Here is a 14,472-nt window from a genome sequence, read left to right as displayed (position 1 = left end):
TTCACGTTTCTTCTTCTCTTTCTCTTGCCTCTTCTTCATCTCTTGTTCCAGCCTCTTCTTCTCCAACTCTTTCTCCTGTTCTAGTTTTTTCCTCTTCTCCTTCTCCTTGGCTTTCATTATCTTCTCCTTCTCCTTTAGTTCCTCCTTCGTCAGTTCTTTTCCTATTTTGAAACACATTTTGCTTTAGAGGATTACAGTTCACTTTTCTGAAGAATGCATGAATATATATCAGCTTTTGTTTTGTACCATCTGGGTTGATTTCAAGTGGCAGCCGTCTCATTTGTTGTTTCTTGCGTTACAATGTTTCTCTTGTCATCTATACATTGCCGTCCAAAGAACATTTGTTGGCATTTCCATATTGCATGTCAAGCCACAAAAAGGCCATTTTTCTTTGGTTCCTAATACCTAAAGCTGAGATCTCATATTCAGCTATCTCCAAAACGACTCAGAGTCTAAGATAGATATAGACAAGTAATCCGGCATAAAACAAAAGAGCATTCATGACATTGTTATTCCATTAAAAATTTCTTATGAACTCTGTTGTTCATGGTAAAGAACCGTCTCTCCCTTCATATCTAACATGGTACAAAACTTTCTACAGATCAATACATTTTCTAGCTCTTCTATTTACCAATGCAGAACTTGCCAAAGATGTTGGTCAAAACCTCCTCCGAAATGTCTTCTCCACTTATTTGGCCAAGGGCCATTGCAGCTTCCCTCAAATCAATCGTCCAGAAGTCAAAAGGAATTTCCTCCTCTATTGAGGATTTCAACCTTGCAAGAGCCTCTTTTGTTCGGACAAGCTGCTCGAATTGTCTCTGATGCATCATCAAAATTTTATACAACAATCAGTGATTGCAAATGCTTGACCAGCACATTCTCAAAAAATAAAAAATAACAAAAATATCTTGACCAGAAAATGCTTTAAATTTTTGGTATGTCACAGACACCAAAATATATAAATTTAACCAACTCCTAACCTGGTTCACAGTCCACCTTCGACTCCCTCCTCGAAATTTGTTGAGACCAACAATATCTAATATTGCCTTCTCCAAATCTTGGATTCCTTGACCAGTGATTGCAGATGTCAAAACATGGTTATTGAAAGAACCGACATTTTGTTGAACCCGCTCCAAGCAATCAGAAGCAACACAATCTATTTTGTTAATTACAAGGATGATTGGAGTTGAAGATCCAGTCGATTTCTGTAAATGACATAACAGATCAGAGTTGTATAGCCTGAGCAGCAGTTTGCATAATCAAAGACAAGGATCAACAAATGCAGATACAGGCATATTCATATGACAGAGAAATGAGAGGGTACCTTGTTAGATTGAATTCGGTCAAGAAGTTCAGAGTCTTCTGGACTCCAGCCATCAAGAGCACTTATTGTCATAATAATAACATCAGCACCCATAGCCACTGCTTCTGACCTCTCCACACCTGTGATATAAAGGAGATAAAGGAATTTAGATATCCAATAGTGATACCCAATGCCATAATAAAACAAGCATCCAGCGAAGTACGATATCATTGGTTGTCAGCAATTAATATCCAATTAGCAACATTACAATTGTCAACTGGTCCGTGATTACATCATGATTACTCAGAAATAAATGCAATTGTGAATATCTTCGGTGATATTCTACTTGTCACTATAAAACTAAACTCAAAAATGACCTCAGTAAAGTACAGATTTCTTTGGGATCTTAGAAGCAGCAAAGACAAAACACTCCAAATGGAATACAGTGAAGTATCTCACTTTTCATAGAAAGGCCCATGGCCCTACCCAATTCAAATTGATCAATATTGAAAATAACCGAATTCTTATGTTACTAGAAAAGTATTCTAGTATGAGCCAAACTTGTTTGTAGTCTTTTTAAGAAAATAAGAAAAAATAGAGGCAGTTTTACCAAATTGGTTTCATGTTCCATCATGTATATACATCAACTATGGATATCTAGCCATTCAAGACTGAGCAAAGAGAGAGAGAGAGTTTACCGATTTTCTCCACCACGTCATTGGTTTCCCTGATGCCTGCTGTATCAAGAAGGGTTATAGGAATACCACCAACTGTAATACTGGCTTCAACCACATCCCGAGTGGTCCCAGCAATTTCTGTAACTATAGCTCTCTCAGTCTGCACGCTAAAATAAAGAAGCAGCATTCAATAACATCTCATGCTTCCAGAAATTGCTAAGCAGATAAAAAGAACAACCAAAGAGAAAACACCACATTAGTAAACCACACCCATCAAACATGGCTTACACTATAAATTTCCTTCTTCTTGAAATATAATTGTTTCTTCTAACCTTACCACACACCCACAACAAAAGCCAATAAAGTTAATATTAGTGACGAGAGACTCAAAAATGATAGCATCCACTCAGTAGCTTTATCAACCAAATGGAGTGCTTATTAATTAACAATTTAGCCTCACATGATCTATACCAATTGTTTCACTGCTTCTGTAACATTTTCATAGAGGTATCTGTAAAACCCAAAATTTTTCCAAGAACATAGTTAAGTAACTTCAGTAGATTATATAAGACAGCTTCTTCAAAAAGGCTCCACATTCTACAAATCCTATTATGCAGTTTTTCCAAGAACTAACATTTATGAGATTTCAAAATATTCAATGTGTGGTAGTGATACAGCATATATCTACATATAAGCAAGCATGTGAAATTATGGCATCAGACACATCATCAACTGGAATAAAAGAATGTGCATAAGCTGCCACTACTTACTTTGCTCCATGCATTGAGGAGGCTTGATTTCCCAACATTTGGACGGCCCAGAATCGCTATCTGTGATATATTCAAAAGAGTTCCATAAATCAGAAGTGTCTGAATTGTAGATAATGGAAACATAGAAGGCATCTACATTCAAAATGTCAAAAAGATATAAAAGGATACACCAACGACGTATACCCAGACTACCATAAAACACAAATAAGCAGTCCCCTTTAAGAAATAAAGTAGAGTTCAATAAAAAAAACTAATATAAAGTCCCCTTTAAGCAACTAAGGCACCATATACACTTCTTTTCCTTCTTTTTTTTTTTGAAAAATAAAACCCATGATTTGCTTCCCATAACAAAAAGAAACTTACCATTGACATATCAAAGTCCTAACTTTAGCTTAAGTATTCAAAGTTGTGCACATAAAGGCATCCATAGAATAAAGACTTACTTTGAAACCCAGATATATAAACAACACAACTGCTCATACGACGTAAGAAGTGAAGTGAAAGAAATAAGCTTCTTTCTTGGTATAGATGAAGTAAAAAAGAATGTTAGAAATTGTACCTGTAATCCAGATTGCAGAAGTTGGTCGTAATTGGCCGTCTCTAGAGCACTCTCAACATCTTGTGACATGGAATGTATCTTATTTACAACTTGATTGATATCAAGTGGTGGCATCTCATCATCAAAATCTAACCGAGCTTCAATTTCTGTAAGCAACTCAATGCACTGAAACCTTACAGATTTTACCATGGAAGAAAAGCCACCCTGCCAATATACAAATTCTGTCAGTGCTTAGTTCATAACTTCCTTGGATAAAAAGTTGGATAAATACACTAATTATAGAAGACAATAACAGACGCATACCTGAATTGCGGCCAGTGCTGCATCTGCTGCAGCCACAGACTTGGCCGAAATCAGTTTATCAACATTTTCAGCTTGAGTCAGGTCCAACCGGCCATTGAGAAAAGCACGCAGAGTAAACTCCCCTACAACACAAAAAATCACAAATGTAGTGTTACATGTGATAACCCTTTTGTATCTACTCAAATCTTATAGCAAAAGTGTTACACATTTTCAAGCTAAAAATTCAATTCCATTTCAAGTAAGCTAAATGTGGGAGAGTGTAGGAAATGAAGTCACCTGGTTCCGCGAGGCGTGCTCCGGCTTCCAAACAAGCTCTGAGAACCCGATTCAGACACACCTGAGTCCCATGGCATTGAAGCTCCACAACATCTTCACGTGTATATGATCTCGGCGCCAACATAGGCACAGCTAAAACCTAAATTATTCAACAATATCAATCACATTCACTCAAAGTACGAAACTTTGAACCCCAAACCCTAAAAGTATGAGACTTTAAACCCTAAACCCTAAAGCAAGAGACTTTAAAGACTACCTCATCGACCACATTGCCGTTTGGGTCCAAAACCACGCCGTATTCAACCACATGACTGGTGGGTCGCCATGGGCTCTTACTCTTACTCTTCCTCCTGCTCGGACGGAACACGCGGCCGACGACGGCCACGGCGGACGGACCGGACAGCCTCACGATCCCGACCGCACCGGGCGGGCCCCCGAGTGACGTCACAATGGCGGCGATTGTGGTCGCGTTCTCCGGCTGCGGCTGCGGATGGGACCCATTGAGTGGTGCTGCACGCTCGTCTCTGCCGAGTAGGAGCGCGTGGGTTTTGTGGTCGGAGTCGGCGAGTGGGGAGGAAGAGGCGGTGGAAGAGCGGTGGCAGGACTGTAAATAGGGAGGGAAGCGAGGGCGGAGTTTGAGGAGGGGTTTGAAGGAAGAGAAGGAGAGTGGAGAAGGGGGTTTGAGCTTAGGCCTTTTGTAGAGAAAATGGCGTAAGCGGAGAGGTGAGAGGAGCAGCGACGCCATTGCTTGTGGCGCTTTTGATTTCTTTCACCGCCGGAGCGGAGAGACTTTGGCTGTGTTTAACTGTTTATCAGTTAGCTCTGGTCTGTATGAAACAAGAGCTATGGGTATGGCATTTGGGCTTGAATTATCTAACAAACCCACACGCCTAATTGATCCAAGTGACACATTGGAAACAAAAATAAGGGATCCTCAGACATGGAGGGTCAAGTTGGTAAGAGCCGTCTCGTGTGGAGTTCAATGCCGATTCTAATTAGAGTTAAATTTTAATCTCATAGGATGTATAAATATCAAATTAAGATATGAAAATTGATCGAACACACCCATAACATATGCATTGGCTCTTAAACAAAGACGGACCAAGATCAATATAATTTTTAGACACATCCTACTATTGTAGAGGTAGGATTGTGCACACACACTTACCATATGAATGCTCTACCTATCTATACATTGGTATTCAAGACTACATTACACATCTTTATTTGTTAAGATTGTCTTAGATTGATGTAGGTTGTCTTAAGTTGTACTAATATTAACTCATGTTTTGGTGTTTAACGAGACTAGATGATAGTTTGTTTGGTTTATATATAGTTTAAAAAGATGGTGTTGTCTAAAGATGATCAACCTGAGTACCCACGTATTGACAAAGTGATCCACTCACTTCTATGCAAGGCATATAAAGAGCATTTGGAGGGGGTAAATGCTCACTTGACTACATCTTTCAAGTAATGATAGCCACATATTTAGTTTGTATGACACATAAATATGTATACTAAATTTTTGACACTAACAGTTTAACACTATCTAAACACAGTGTTACTTAAACTAATTTAATTTAATACCTAGTAACGTGAACTAACCAAACTGCACTCCCTTATTTGTCGCAGTCCCACTTGTGACAAACAAACATGACCGATTTTGTACTGAATTGCTAAGATTCTACCGTGAACTGTTACACCTTGGTTTAAAAACGAAAAAACATACAACTCTCCTCAAAGAAGTGAAAGAACCGATTTCTTTGTTTGGATCGGTAAAATAGCACAGAAGAGACAAAGATGCATTACTGGGTTCGAGCTTCTTCCTCTGATTTCGCCGGAACTCTTCCTCAACCTCGCAGGCACACCACTTCATCTCTCTCTCTAATCGAATCTCATCCATGTTAAATTTTCCTTTCTTTTTTTTTCTTTTTTTTTTTTGAATTTTGAAGTTTGAATACTGAATTCTGCAGTGGTCACACTGCCGTCAACATTGGGAAATCAAAAGTGATCGTCTTCGGAGGCCTCTTGGACAAGAAGTTCCTCGCCGATATCGTCGTCTATGATATTGGTACACTCAATCCCTCACACCTTCCACCTTAGTTTTACTTGGATTTTACCGTTTTACTTTTACAATGCAAAATTTGAAGGGATCGGAATAGATGAATCCATGGGTTTACTAATTTATTTGCAAAATCAGTTCAAGTGAGGAGGGTTTAGTTGATATCAGTAGTTTGGTTTCGTCGAAATGGTGAAAGGCTTGACTAAGTATTGAGGAACAAATATCTTGTTAAGGATGGATTGAAATAGATAATGTGAAGAATGTGTGATCAAATAATCCATGGTTTTCTAATTTATTCGTAAAATCAAAAGAAATGAGGGTGCTTGTGATATCTGCACTCAAGCTAAGTAGATGTACTTAGTTTTATGAAAAATGGTAAAACTTACGGTAAATCATAAGGAACTTTTAATTGGCCGGCAATGTCTTCCACAGATTCTCCTACTTCTTTTGCTTCAAGATCCTCTTTTGCCACATCAGTTGGACTTTGAAGAATCACTGTGTGCTTAATACACAGAATGGAACAGTGGAAAGTTAAATTTATGCGATTTTTCTTTCTATAGAAAGCATCATGCACCATGGTATATCTAGTCGGAAATGATTGTGTGGACTAAAATTCTTGCAATTTGAAGTTGACTGTTTCTTTCATAACAAGAAAAGAAAGAGGAAAAATTTAACTATGACATACACACAAGTAAAAGTAAAGAATCTCATTCAGGCTTTTGATTGTTTCAGATAATAAACTATGGTATAAGCCAGAGTGCACTGGCGGCACTGATGGACAAGTTGGTCCGAGTCCTCGGGCATTTCATGTTGCTGTTGTGATTGATTGTCATATGTTCATCTTTGGTGGGCGTTATGGTAGCAAGAGGTGTGTTGACATCCACTAACTTGCAACATATTGTGCTATATTTCGATTATCTCCCCACATTGTATTAACTATAAGGTTGGCCTGTTCAGGTTAGGTGACTTTTGGGTCCTAGATACTGGTAAGATTATTTATTTTTCTTATAAAAATGTGTTAGAGTGATACGAGTGAATATACTTGGGTTAATGCTTGTTTTGGCCTCCTTTTTGACATGCTGAGGGTAAATTAAATTTGTCTTTTCCAGATATATGGCAATGGTCAGAGTTGACAAGCTTTGGTGATTTACCCTCAGCACGAGACTTTGCTGCAGCTTCAGCTATTGGAAATCAGAAAATTATTATGTGAGCATATAATCATTGCCTTTTCCATTTACCAGTTTATGTGACAACTCTCTAGTATTTTTATTAAGTAATATGGAAATGAATGCAGGTATGGTGGCTGGGATGGTAAAAAGTGGTTGTCAGATGTGTACGTCTTGGACACAAGTAAATGGTTTTTCTGAGTCTTTTTATTTTTTTTAATTTTGCTATTTGCTGCTTTATGTTTAGTTGAGTTGATCCTTTATGAAATGAATCAAATGATCATAAATTCACTTGATTCTTTACTCTTCCTTGAACAGTATCACTAGAGTGGATGGAACTGTCAGTGACTGGATCATTGCCACCACCTAGATGTGGCCACACAGCTACTATGGTTGAAAAACGGTTGCTTGTGTATGGTGGCAGAGGTAAAGTACAATGCTGCAACTATGTTAATAATTGGTTATTCATTTCATGGAATATGAGTGCTGATTCTGTGGTATGAAATGTATCTGTAAAGGTGACCCTTTCTTGTCACAGAATATTCCTTTATTGCAGATGTAACTGTGGTTTATTTTTCCTGCATGAGCCAGATAGGTTTTTCCTTATCAAGTAAATCAAGAAAAAGCAAGTGATAATATCACTAGATTGTTACTTTCAGATTTTTGAAGGCTAGAGTAATTTGATACAACAAGCATCTACTGTCTGACTGACTGACCGCCATTTGATTACCGAGGATTGTTTCATTTAAAAAATGGAAAGCATAAATTGGTTTTATTCAAGGGGTTTTGGCTGCTTTTTGCTGACATTATCTTGAATGTTGTAGGAGGTGGAGGTCCCATCATGGGTGATTTATGGGCTTTGAAGGGTTTAATCGAAGAAGGTTAGTAGTGATACTGATGCTTAGTTGATCCCCTTTTCTACAGTTTTTCAAGATCAGTTTTGCTGTGGCTTTTTGTTTCTAGTCTTGCCTTCTATTTTTATTCTTAAGATTATAGCCATCTTATATTCCTATTGCCGTAAATCATGTCATCCTATAAAAGCGCATGTCCAGATGTGCCTTCTAATTCATGCCATGTAACTAACAATAGTTTCTCTAATTTCTACTAGACATTCTGCTGCGCGATTATATTTTTTATGATGTACTGAAAGTATATGATTTGTGAAAACATTGATATTGTATACTGTCAGCATGCCAATCCCCTAAATAAGAACTTCTCTGAAAGCCGCACTTTTGTTCCTTGTTTTTTTTTTTTTAATGTGGGGATTTCCCTCTTGGAAGCTCCCTTGAACTTTGTATTGAGATGGTGGTGCAATAATCACATGCATTGGGCTATTTTTTCTTTTCTTTTGGTATATGGCTTTGGGTTTTTCTTGTTATTTTTTTTTTTCAAAGTACTCAGCTTCATGAGTTTTGGCCTTATGTAAGTCAATTCTAACTGTTATACTTTACTGCTTAGTTTCTTAGTTATTCAACTTAAATTTTTGTTTTGTCTTTGTTGTGGAAGGAAGAGAATGAAACACCCGGATGGACCCAACTGAAGCTTCCAGGTCAAGCTCCTTCCGCACGTTGTGGCCATACCATCACATCTGGAGGACACTATGTAATTGACATTTAAAGTTCTGTTAGTTTTTCTGTCTTTGTTTTATGTTTGTCAATAAACTGGCGAGACTGTCCATGCCCATTAAGATTAAGATTCTCCTTTGTATTCATGAATCAGTCATCTAGAACCCTTTTGTTCCTTACATCAATATAACCCACACCAATACTGTAAATTAATTCTGTACCATCCGGACCCAGAAGAAGTTCATACTTCTTACATTCTTCATAGATAGTTTGATATAGTACTATGTTTTAGTTTAATGCATTATTGTTAATTTTAGTTAGGCTCAAAGTAATCCTTAAATTTGGGTGGTAGATATGTCAGCTGCGCCAGTAAAAAAATACCCTCTCTCTAGGCAGGAAGTCACCCTCATTGCAGTTGCATAAAACTGGAAATATTTTGCAATTAAAGGGTGGATTGAAGGATCATATTTTTATGATGGCATTGGAGATTATTAGTTAATCTTATATTTTCTTTTATATTGAAATTCACTCTAGTTTGTTGATATGCTTTGTAATTGAGTTCAAAAACCATTTATGCAGCTGTTGCTATTTGGAGGCCATGGAACTGGTGGCTGGTTGAGTCGTTATGACATCTATTACAATGACTGCATCATCTTAGACAGGGGTGAGTGCTTCTTACCTATACTTTAAAATTAATAGCTGATGCTGTGTTGACCATCATAATGTCAATGAACCATCCATTTTTCACCATGCTACTATGATACATATACGGGCTAGATAGTATAGTAAAGAATCGGTAGCTGTAACTTTGTATACAATGCCCTACTCCTCACTCCAGATCACACATACGTAGAAAAAAAAGTGCAAAAGTAGAGTAATATTCTTGTTACCATTTGGATAGGGAACCTCTAACACCGTAATTGTTAATTGGTGGTTCCCTTGTATGCATGTTTATTGGGTTCCACCTGTTATTTGATAACAAATGTCTTTGATTATGGAAAGTTGAAGTACTTTGTGTCAGACACTTACATCTCATGACAAGATCGCATCATCTTTCACTTTGAATATTCATGCATTTAATCATATTCCTTACCCCTTTTTTTTCAAACATTTAGTTTCTGCACAGTGGAAGCGATTACCTACAGGCAATGAACCCCCTCCTGCTCGAGCATACCATTCTCTGACTTGTATTGGCTCACGTCATCTATTATTTGGTGGCTTTGATGGCAAATCCACATTTGGTGATCTGTGGTGGTTGGTCCCTGAAGGTACTACACTATCTTATTATTTCTCATCTTTACTTCTCTGCTTGTGATCATGTAACCTCTTTCTTCTAGGATTTTCAGTAACAGCTAGAAAACGGCTGTGTTAGGTGATAGCCTCTAATATAACCTAGCATAAAATGTCGTGAACTTGACTCTTCAACTCTTTGTCTGTTAGGTCATATAAATATCTCTTAAAAAATTAAGAAAAATGTTTATCTTGATTCAAATATTTATTTCCCTTGCTGGAGCACATACAAATTTCATTTATGTGATAGTGAAAAAAGTTCAATGTAAGACTTTGATCTAATGACGCCATACTCTGAAACAATACTGTGTTAGAGGGGTTATCCAAAGTGATGATGAGAAGGCTCCAAAATCATCTCTTGTGATATCAAATTTAAAGAAAGAACTTGGATGTTAAGTAAAGGAGAGAAACTGTTGTGCAGATCTTGGTATGGAAATCATTTTACTGCCCTATCTAAGCAGAAGGGAACCTTGTTTCTTGGATTTTTCATGCAATTTATGTTGAAACCTTATTCTGACAAATTCTAATTGTCACATTTTGCTGTTGTATAGAGGACCCTATTGCAAATAGGCTACGTGCAACTTCACCAACGAATCTTACTGAAAATAAGGATGTGATGATGGAAAGTAGTAGTGTCCAATCTGAACTCAAGGTATTGGTGCTGCTGCCTGTAATTGCCAATCATTCTATATTTGCCAACGACCATACTGCCTTGCTTCTACTCTAAACATGTTTTCTTTGAATCAGATCTGCTAACATCATATTGAATTGGATTGGATGATGTTCAACTAGATCCAATATTTCCAGCACGTGTGTCATATCTTGAATATTTTTCCTCAGCTACTAGTACACTACTAGATATTAACTTTTGTTCTTGGGCTGGATATTAAATTTGTATGTCATGTTCCTAGGAGGAAAGCCAAACAGAAGAATCTGGTGTCTCAGAGTTGCGAAAAAGATTAGGAATATCAGTTTTTCTCCCTAGTAATGGGGTTCCTGTTGTGGATGAGTTAGAAGACAGAGAACTTAATGAACTAGCTTCAAGTTTGGTTGGAGAAAGAGTGTCCACTGGTGAACATATGGTACATATTCAGGTAGGATATTGATCATCATTTTTCTATAAGAAGACAAATGTTTGGTATGGTTCAGGAAAGTATAATATTAATGATAATGCATCAGGCGCTTCGTGACCACTGGAGGAATTCTACTGCAAGGTTCATACCACTTAAAGAACTTGGGCCTTTGCTGCGGGACTACCAACGCCAAATTACTCGTCGTCACCTGTAAGATTGATGTTTTACACCATGACTTGTTTACAATCAGCTAAATTGTCCTGTTTCTGTGGTTGTTTACAAAAGTCTAACATGCTTAACCAGCTTTATTCATCAAACAAGTGAAAAACTAGGAAGAAAATAGATAATTCTGCTCAGTTCTCCTCTTTTACACACAGTTCTAAGTTCTAACCGTGGTGACAATTGACAACCGAGGCAATGTTACTATGCATTACAATGAGTACTTACGGTAGTATTATCACCTTTTAATTTGATATAGGATGGAGAGGGCTATCTGGATTGTTCTCTCTCAGGTTAACCATAGTTTAGAGTTGAACCATAATTCAACTTGAATTTAGTACCTCTGCACATATGCAAATTGCAATGACTGTGAAACAAACAAATTCAAGTCAAGTTCAATATATTACCTATGCACCATAGTTCAACTTAAATTTAAATTCTAAAACCTAATACTTATGTGTTGCACTGCACATAAGGTTTGTTGACTTTCAATTTTTAAACTTGATTGATTAATCCGTCATTTGTTTGTGGTATTTGCTTGGCTATGGTAGGGAGAATGGTGGTTCTGATCCAAAGTTGATTGAGTCTGCTTCTTCTAGAAAAGTGGCTTATAGTTTCTATCATGTTAGAAATGTCAACCAGGTACCTATCATATTGTTACGTTGTGTCATCATCTTAACCAGATGCAACTGATTTCTTTTTTCTTTTTGCACATCCGGCATATCTACTCAACTGATCAGTGATATCATCTATTTGATTCTCTCCTTTAATTTTCCTTATCATGTTGTTAACTGGGTGCTGATGATTTGCAGTTGCGTATGGATGACATCCCAAAGCTGCTGGCAGAGTACAAACAACTACTATCAAATTAATGGAGTGTCGTCCCCTTCGGTTACAATTGAAGAGGTGTAAAAACAAAGCGAACAAAGCCTTTCTTCTGCAACTATTCTTACACATTTTGTGCTCTCATGTTTACTGGTACAAACCTCCCGTCGTGAAATATGAACTCATAACTATAGTGCGAAGATCTACCACAGAATTGCTGTGATGTTGACAATATCAGTACCATGTACAACCTCTGAAATCCACTACTGCTCTTTTAGATGATTTTGTCTGAGTTGCTGTACTATGGCTTCTGCTTGTTACGGATACAGATGTTTGTATAGGCTCATTTCAATTTACATGTAACTTTTCATTTGGGCGTTGGTCTAAAGATCGACGGTAAAGGTTGCATCGTGATACTAGGGTTTAAGGTTTTCTAACTATCATGTTATGAAGTTTGCAAGCAGTACATGCAAAGTACGTAGTTCACCATGTCCTTGTGGATATTAAAACTAAGCTAGCTAGCTCAACTTCTCCCATACTTTGCTATGAACATAGGCAATCTAACAAGGTTGCTCATCATTTAGCTAGTATGACCTTATTTTGAAGCCCAGGTAAAGCCAAGTTTGGTGGTGTATATTATAAATCCAAAGAAAGCTATAGCTCTCGATTGTAATCGCATCTGAATGAAATAAATTCATATACTTTCCTAACAAACTCGATTGTAATCGCATCTGATTGAAATAAATTCAGATACTTTCCTAACAAAGCTAGCAGAATCTTATTGTCTATTAATTTCTAGTCAAACACCAAAAGATTATCTTCCTATTCCTATTCCTATAATGTATAAGAGAGCCTCTGGTATTACCAGGAAATTTGTTATCAACGGAAGTTCTTCTTCTTACAAAGGCAAAAAAAGAACGATGGCCGGAGGAATCCTCATGCATAGAAGCAATTTTTTAGAAAGATGTATCGATCTTCTGAAGACTTTGAGTAATATTTGGATTATGAGAAACACATTGACGGATGAGTTAGCCGAAGATGTCACCGGCGAGACTGAGGGAAACTCGAACAATGGCGATCCAAACACAAAGGTAACAACATTAACGGACCTACCGGAAGATGTCATCGTCGATATCCTTATGAGACCGCCGGTAGAATCACTCTGTCGCGTCCAATGTGTGTCTAAGACCTCTTTCGACATATCTCGCAGCCCCGAGTTTGCTACACTGCACAACATGCGGTCACACGACTCTGCTATGGACTCACTTATGCGTGTTACTATATGGTCTAATGCTGGGAGGCATGGTACGTCAGTGTTACAGACATGGCAATCGTTCAAATACAACAGCAGAAAGCAGACACTGACAAAATCCATACATGTCTCTCAGATTGGCTTGAAACGTTACTTGGAAGTAGACTTTGTTTTCTGCAACTTGGTTTTCCTTAAAAGAGAAATCGGTACCGGTCCATGCTTGTTGGTCAATCCGCTGAGGGAAGAAGTTCTAGAGCTACCGCTTAGTAACATCCCGGTTCGAACCACCCATATTTATTCAAAGGAAACTAATTGGTATGGGATGGGATATGATGATATTACTAGCACATACAAGATTATTCATGTTTGGGCAACTAACAACTGTGTTGTGGCTCAAGTTCTTGTATTAGGTGCAAGCTCATGGCGACAGATACATTTGGCTCCTCCTTTTGATGTAGGCAGTTCTTTTCCGCGCAAACGCGGCCAGAATGCGATATATGTAGGTGGACACATGCATTGGTTGATTTGCAAAACAATAGAAAGACCCGGTTACATGATTTCATTCAATTTTAACAGTGAGGAGTTTTGTGCGACTCTTGTTCCCTCAAGTAGTTATGGCTTATATTTGCTTAAATTTAGAGGATCTTTGGCTCTTGTGGATGTTCATTATGTTCAAGATAATATTAAGATATGGGTGTTGACAAGTTATGATGATGAGAAAAAATGGGAGCTACATCACAATATAACAGTGAAATGCCTCCCTGAATGGACTATATGGACTAGTTTTGGAGAGATTTGTGCTGAATGGGAGCATGGCATATGTTTTGCATCAGTCCATGAATGTTACTTTTTGGACCTAAGAAATCTTTCGATGAAAATAGAACAACTCCCCTCATATTCTACTCCTGGTTATTGGATCTTTTGGATAGGAAGACGTAGGGGCTCCAGCATCTTCAGCTATACTGAAAGCCTAATTTCACTGAAAAAATATGGCATGTTACAGAAGCAAGGCAAGGTGTATCACACTTGGATTCAAGCGCTCACTGAGTTTCTTTCATGTTTATTTAGAATGTTTCTAGGAGTGTTTTTATTCCTAATGTTTATTCATGTGCTCAGCATATTACTGTTATTT

The 14,472-nt window shown here is 37.7% G+C and overlaps 3 protein-coding genes across 3 annotated transcripts; 2 read left to right on the top strand and 1 right to left on the bottom strand.

The window, feature by feature from the left end:
- Positions 1-623: 623 nt before the first annotated feature.
- Positions 624-4,751, bottom strand: LOC101308178 (tRNA modification GTPase MnmE-like). The gene is made up of 9 exons (XM_004299564.1): positions 4,145-4,751; positions 3,889-4,027; positions 3,613-3,734; positions 3,310-3,513; positions 2,751-2,810; positions 2,002-2,140; positions 1,325-1,443; positions 981-1,205; positions 624-818 (listed from the first exon to the last, which is right to left on the bottom strand). Exons 1-9 carry the CDS (start codon positions 4,631-4,633, stop codon positions 624-626), a joined length of 1,692 nt encoding a protein of 563 aa, XP_004299612.1. The 5' UTR covers positions 4,634-4,751.
- Positions 4,752-5,537: 786 nt separating this feature from the next.
- On the top strand, positions 5,538-12,786 carry LOC101307013 (tip elongation aberrant protein 1-like). Its single transcript, XM_004299560.1, has 16 exons — positions 5,538-5,750; positions 5,862-5,959; positions 6,683-6,818; positions 6,908-6,936; positions 7,060-7,156; positions 7,245-7,300; positions 7,435-7,542; positions 7,941-7,997; positions 8,627-8,718; positions 9,261-9,345; positions 9,797-9,949; positions 10,523-10,623; positions 10,883-11,065; positions 11,151-11,254; positions 11,815-11,905; positions 12,076-12,786. The coding sequence occupies exons 1-16, from the start codon at positions 5,689-5,691 to the stop codon at positions 12,133-12,135; spliced, it is 1,512 nt and encodes a 503-aa protein (XP_004299608.1). The 5' UTR covers positions 5,538-5,688; the 3' UTR covers positions 12,136-12,786.
- A 222-nt stretch (positions 12,787-13,008) lies between these two features.
- LOC101312451 (F-box/kelch-repeat protein At3g06240-like) lies at positions 13,009-14,314 on the top strand. Its single transcript, XM_004301261.1, has 2 exons — positions 13,009-14,172; positions 14,270-14,314. The coding sequence occupies exons 1-2, from the start codon at positions 13,009-13,011 to the stop codon at positions 14,312-14,314; spliced, it is 1,209 nt and encodes a 402-aa protein (XP_004301309.1).
- The last annotated feature ends 158 nt before the right edge of the window (positions 14,315-14,472 follow it).

The sequence above is a fragment of the Fragaria vesca genome, linkage group LG5 (assembly GCF_000184155.1).
Source record: "Fragaria vesca subsp. vesca linkage group LG5, FraVesHawaii_1.0, whole genome shotgun sequence".
Lineage (NCBI taxonomy): Eukaryota > Viridiplantae > Streptophyta > Magnoliopsida > Rosales > Rosaceae > Fragaria > Fragaria vesca.
The sequence above is the reverse complement of the archived record's forward strand: the minus strand, read 5'-3'. Positions and strand labels throughout refer to the sequence as shown.

Bases quoted from the DNA above. Each gene is read 5' to 3' on its own strand.
- LOC101308178 (XM_004299564.1), bottom strand. From the start codon at position 4,633: ATGGCGTCGCTGCTCCTCTCACCTCTCCGCTTACGCCATTTTCTCTAC. The intron at 2,811-3,309 runs GTACAATTTCTA...AATATATCACAG, and splicing joins TTCTGCAATCTGGATTACAG to ATAGCGATTCTGGGCCGTCC. The intron at 2,141-2,750 runs GTAAGTAGTGGC...TTTAGCGTGCAG, and splicing joins TCCTCAATGCATGGAGCAAA to ACTGAGAGAGCTATAGTTAC.
- LOC101312451 (XM_004301261.1), top strand. From the start codon at position 13,009: ATGGCCGGAGGAATCCTCATGCATAGAAGCAATTTTTTAGAAAGATGT. The intron at 14,173-14,269 runs GTCCATGAATGT...TCTTTTGGATAG, and splicing joins ATGGCATATGTTTTGCATCA to GAAGACGTAGGGGCTCCAGC.
- LOC101307013 (XM_004299560.1), top strand. From the start codon at position 5,689: ATGCATTACTGGGTTCGAGCTTCTTCCTCTGATTTCGCCGGAACTCTT. The intron at 8,719-9,260 runs GTAATTGACATT...CCATTTATGCAG, and splicing joins TCACATCTGGAGGACACTAT to CTGTTGCTATTTGGAGGCCA. The intron at 9,950-10,522 runs GTACTACACTAT...GCTGTTGTATAG, and splicing joins GTGGTGGTTGGTCCCTGAAG to AGGACCCTATTGCAAATAGG.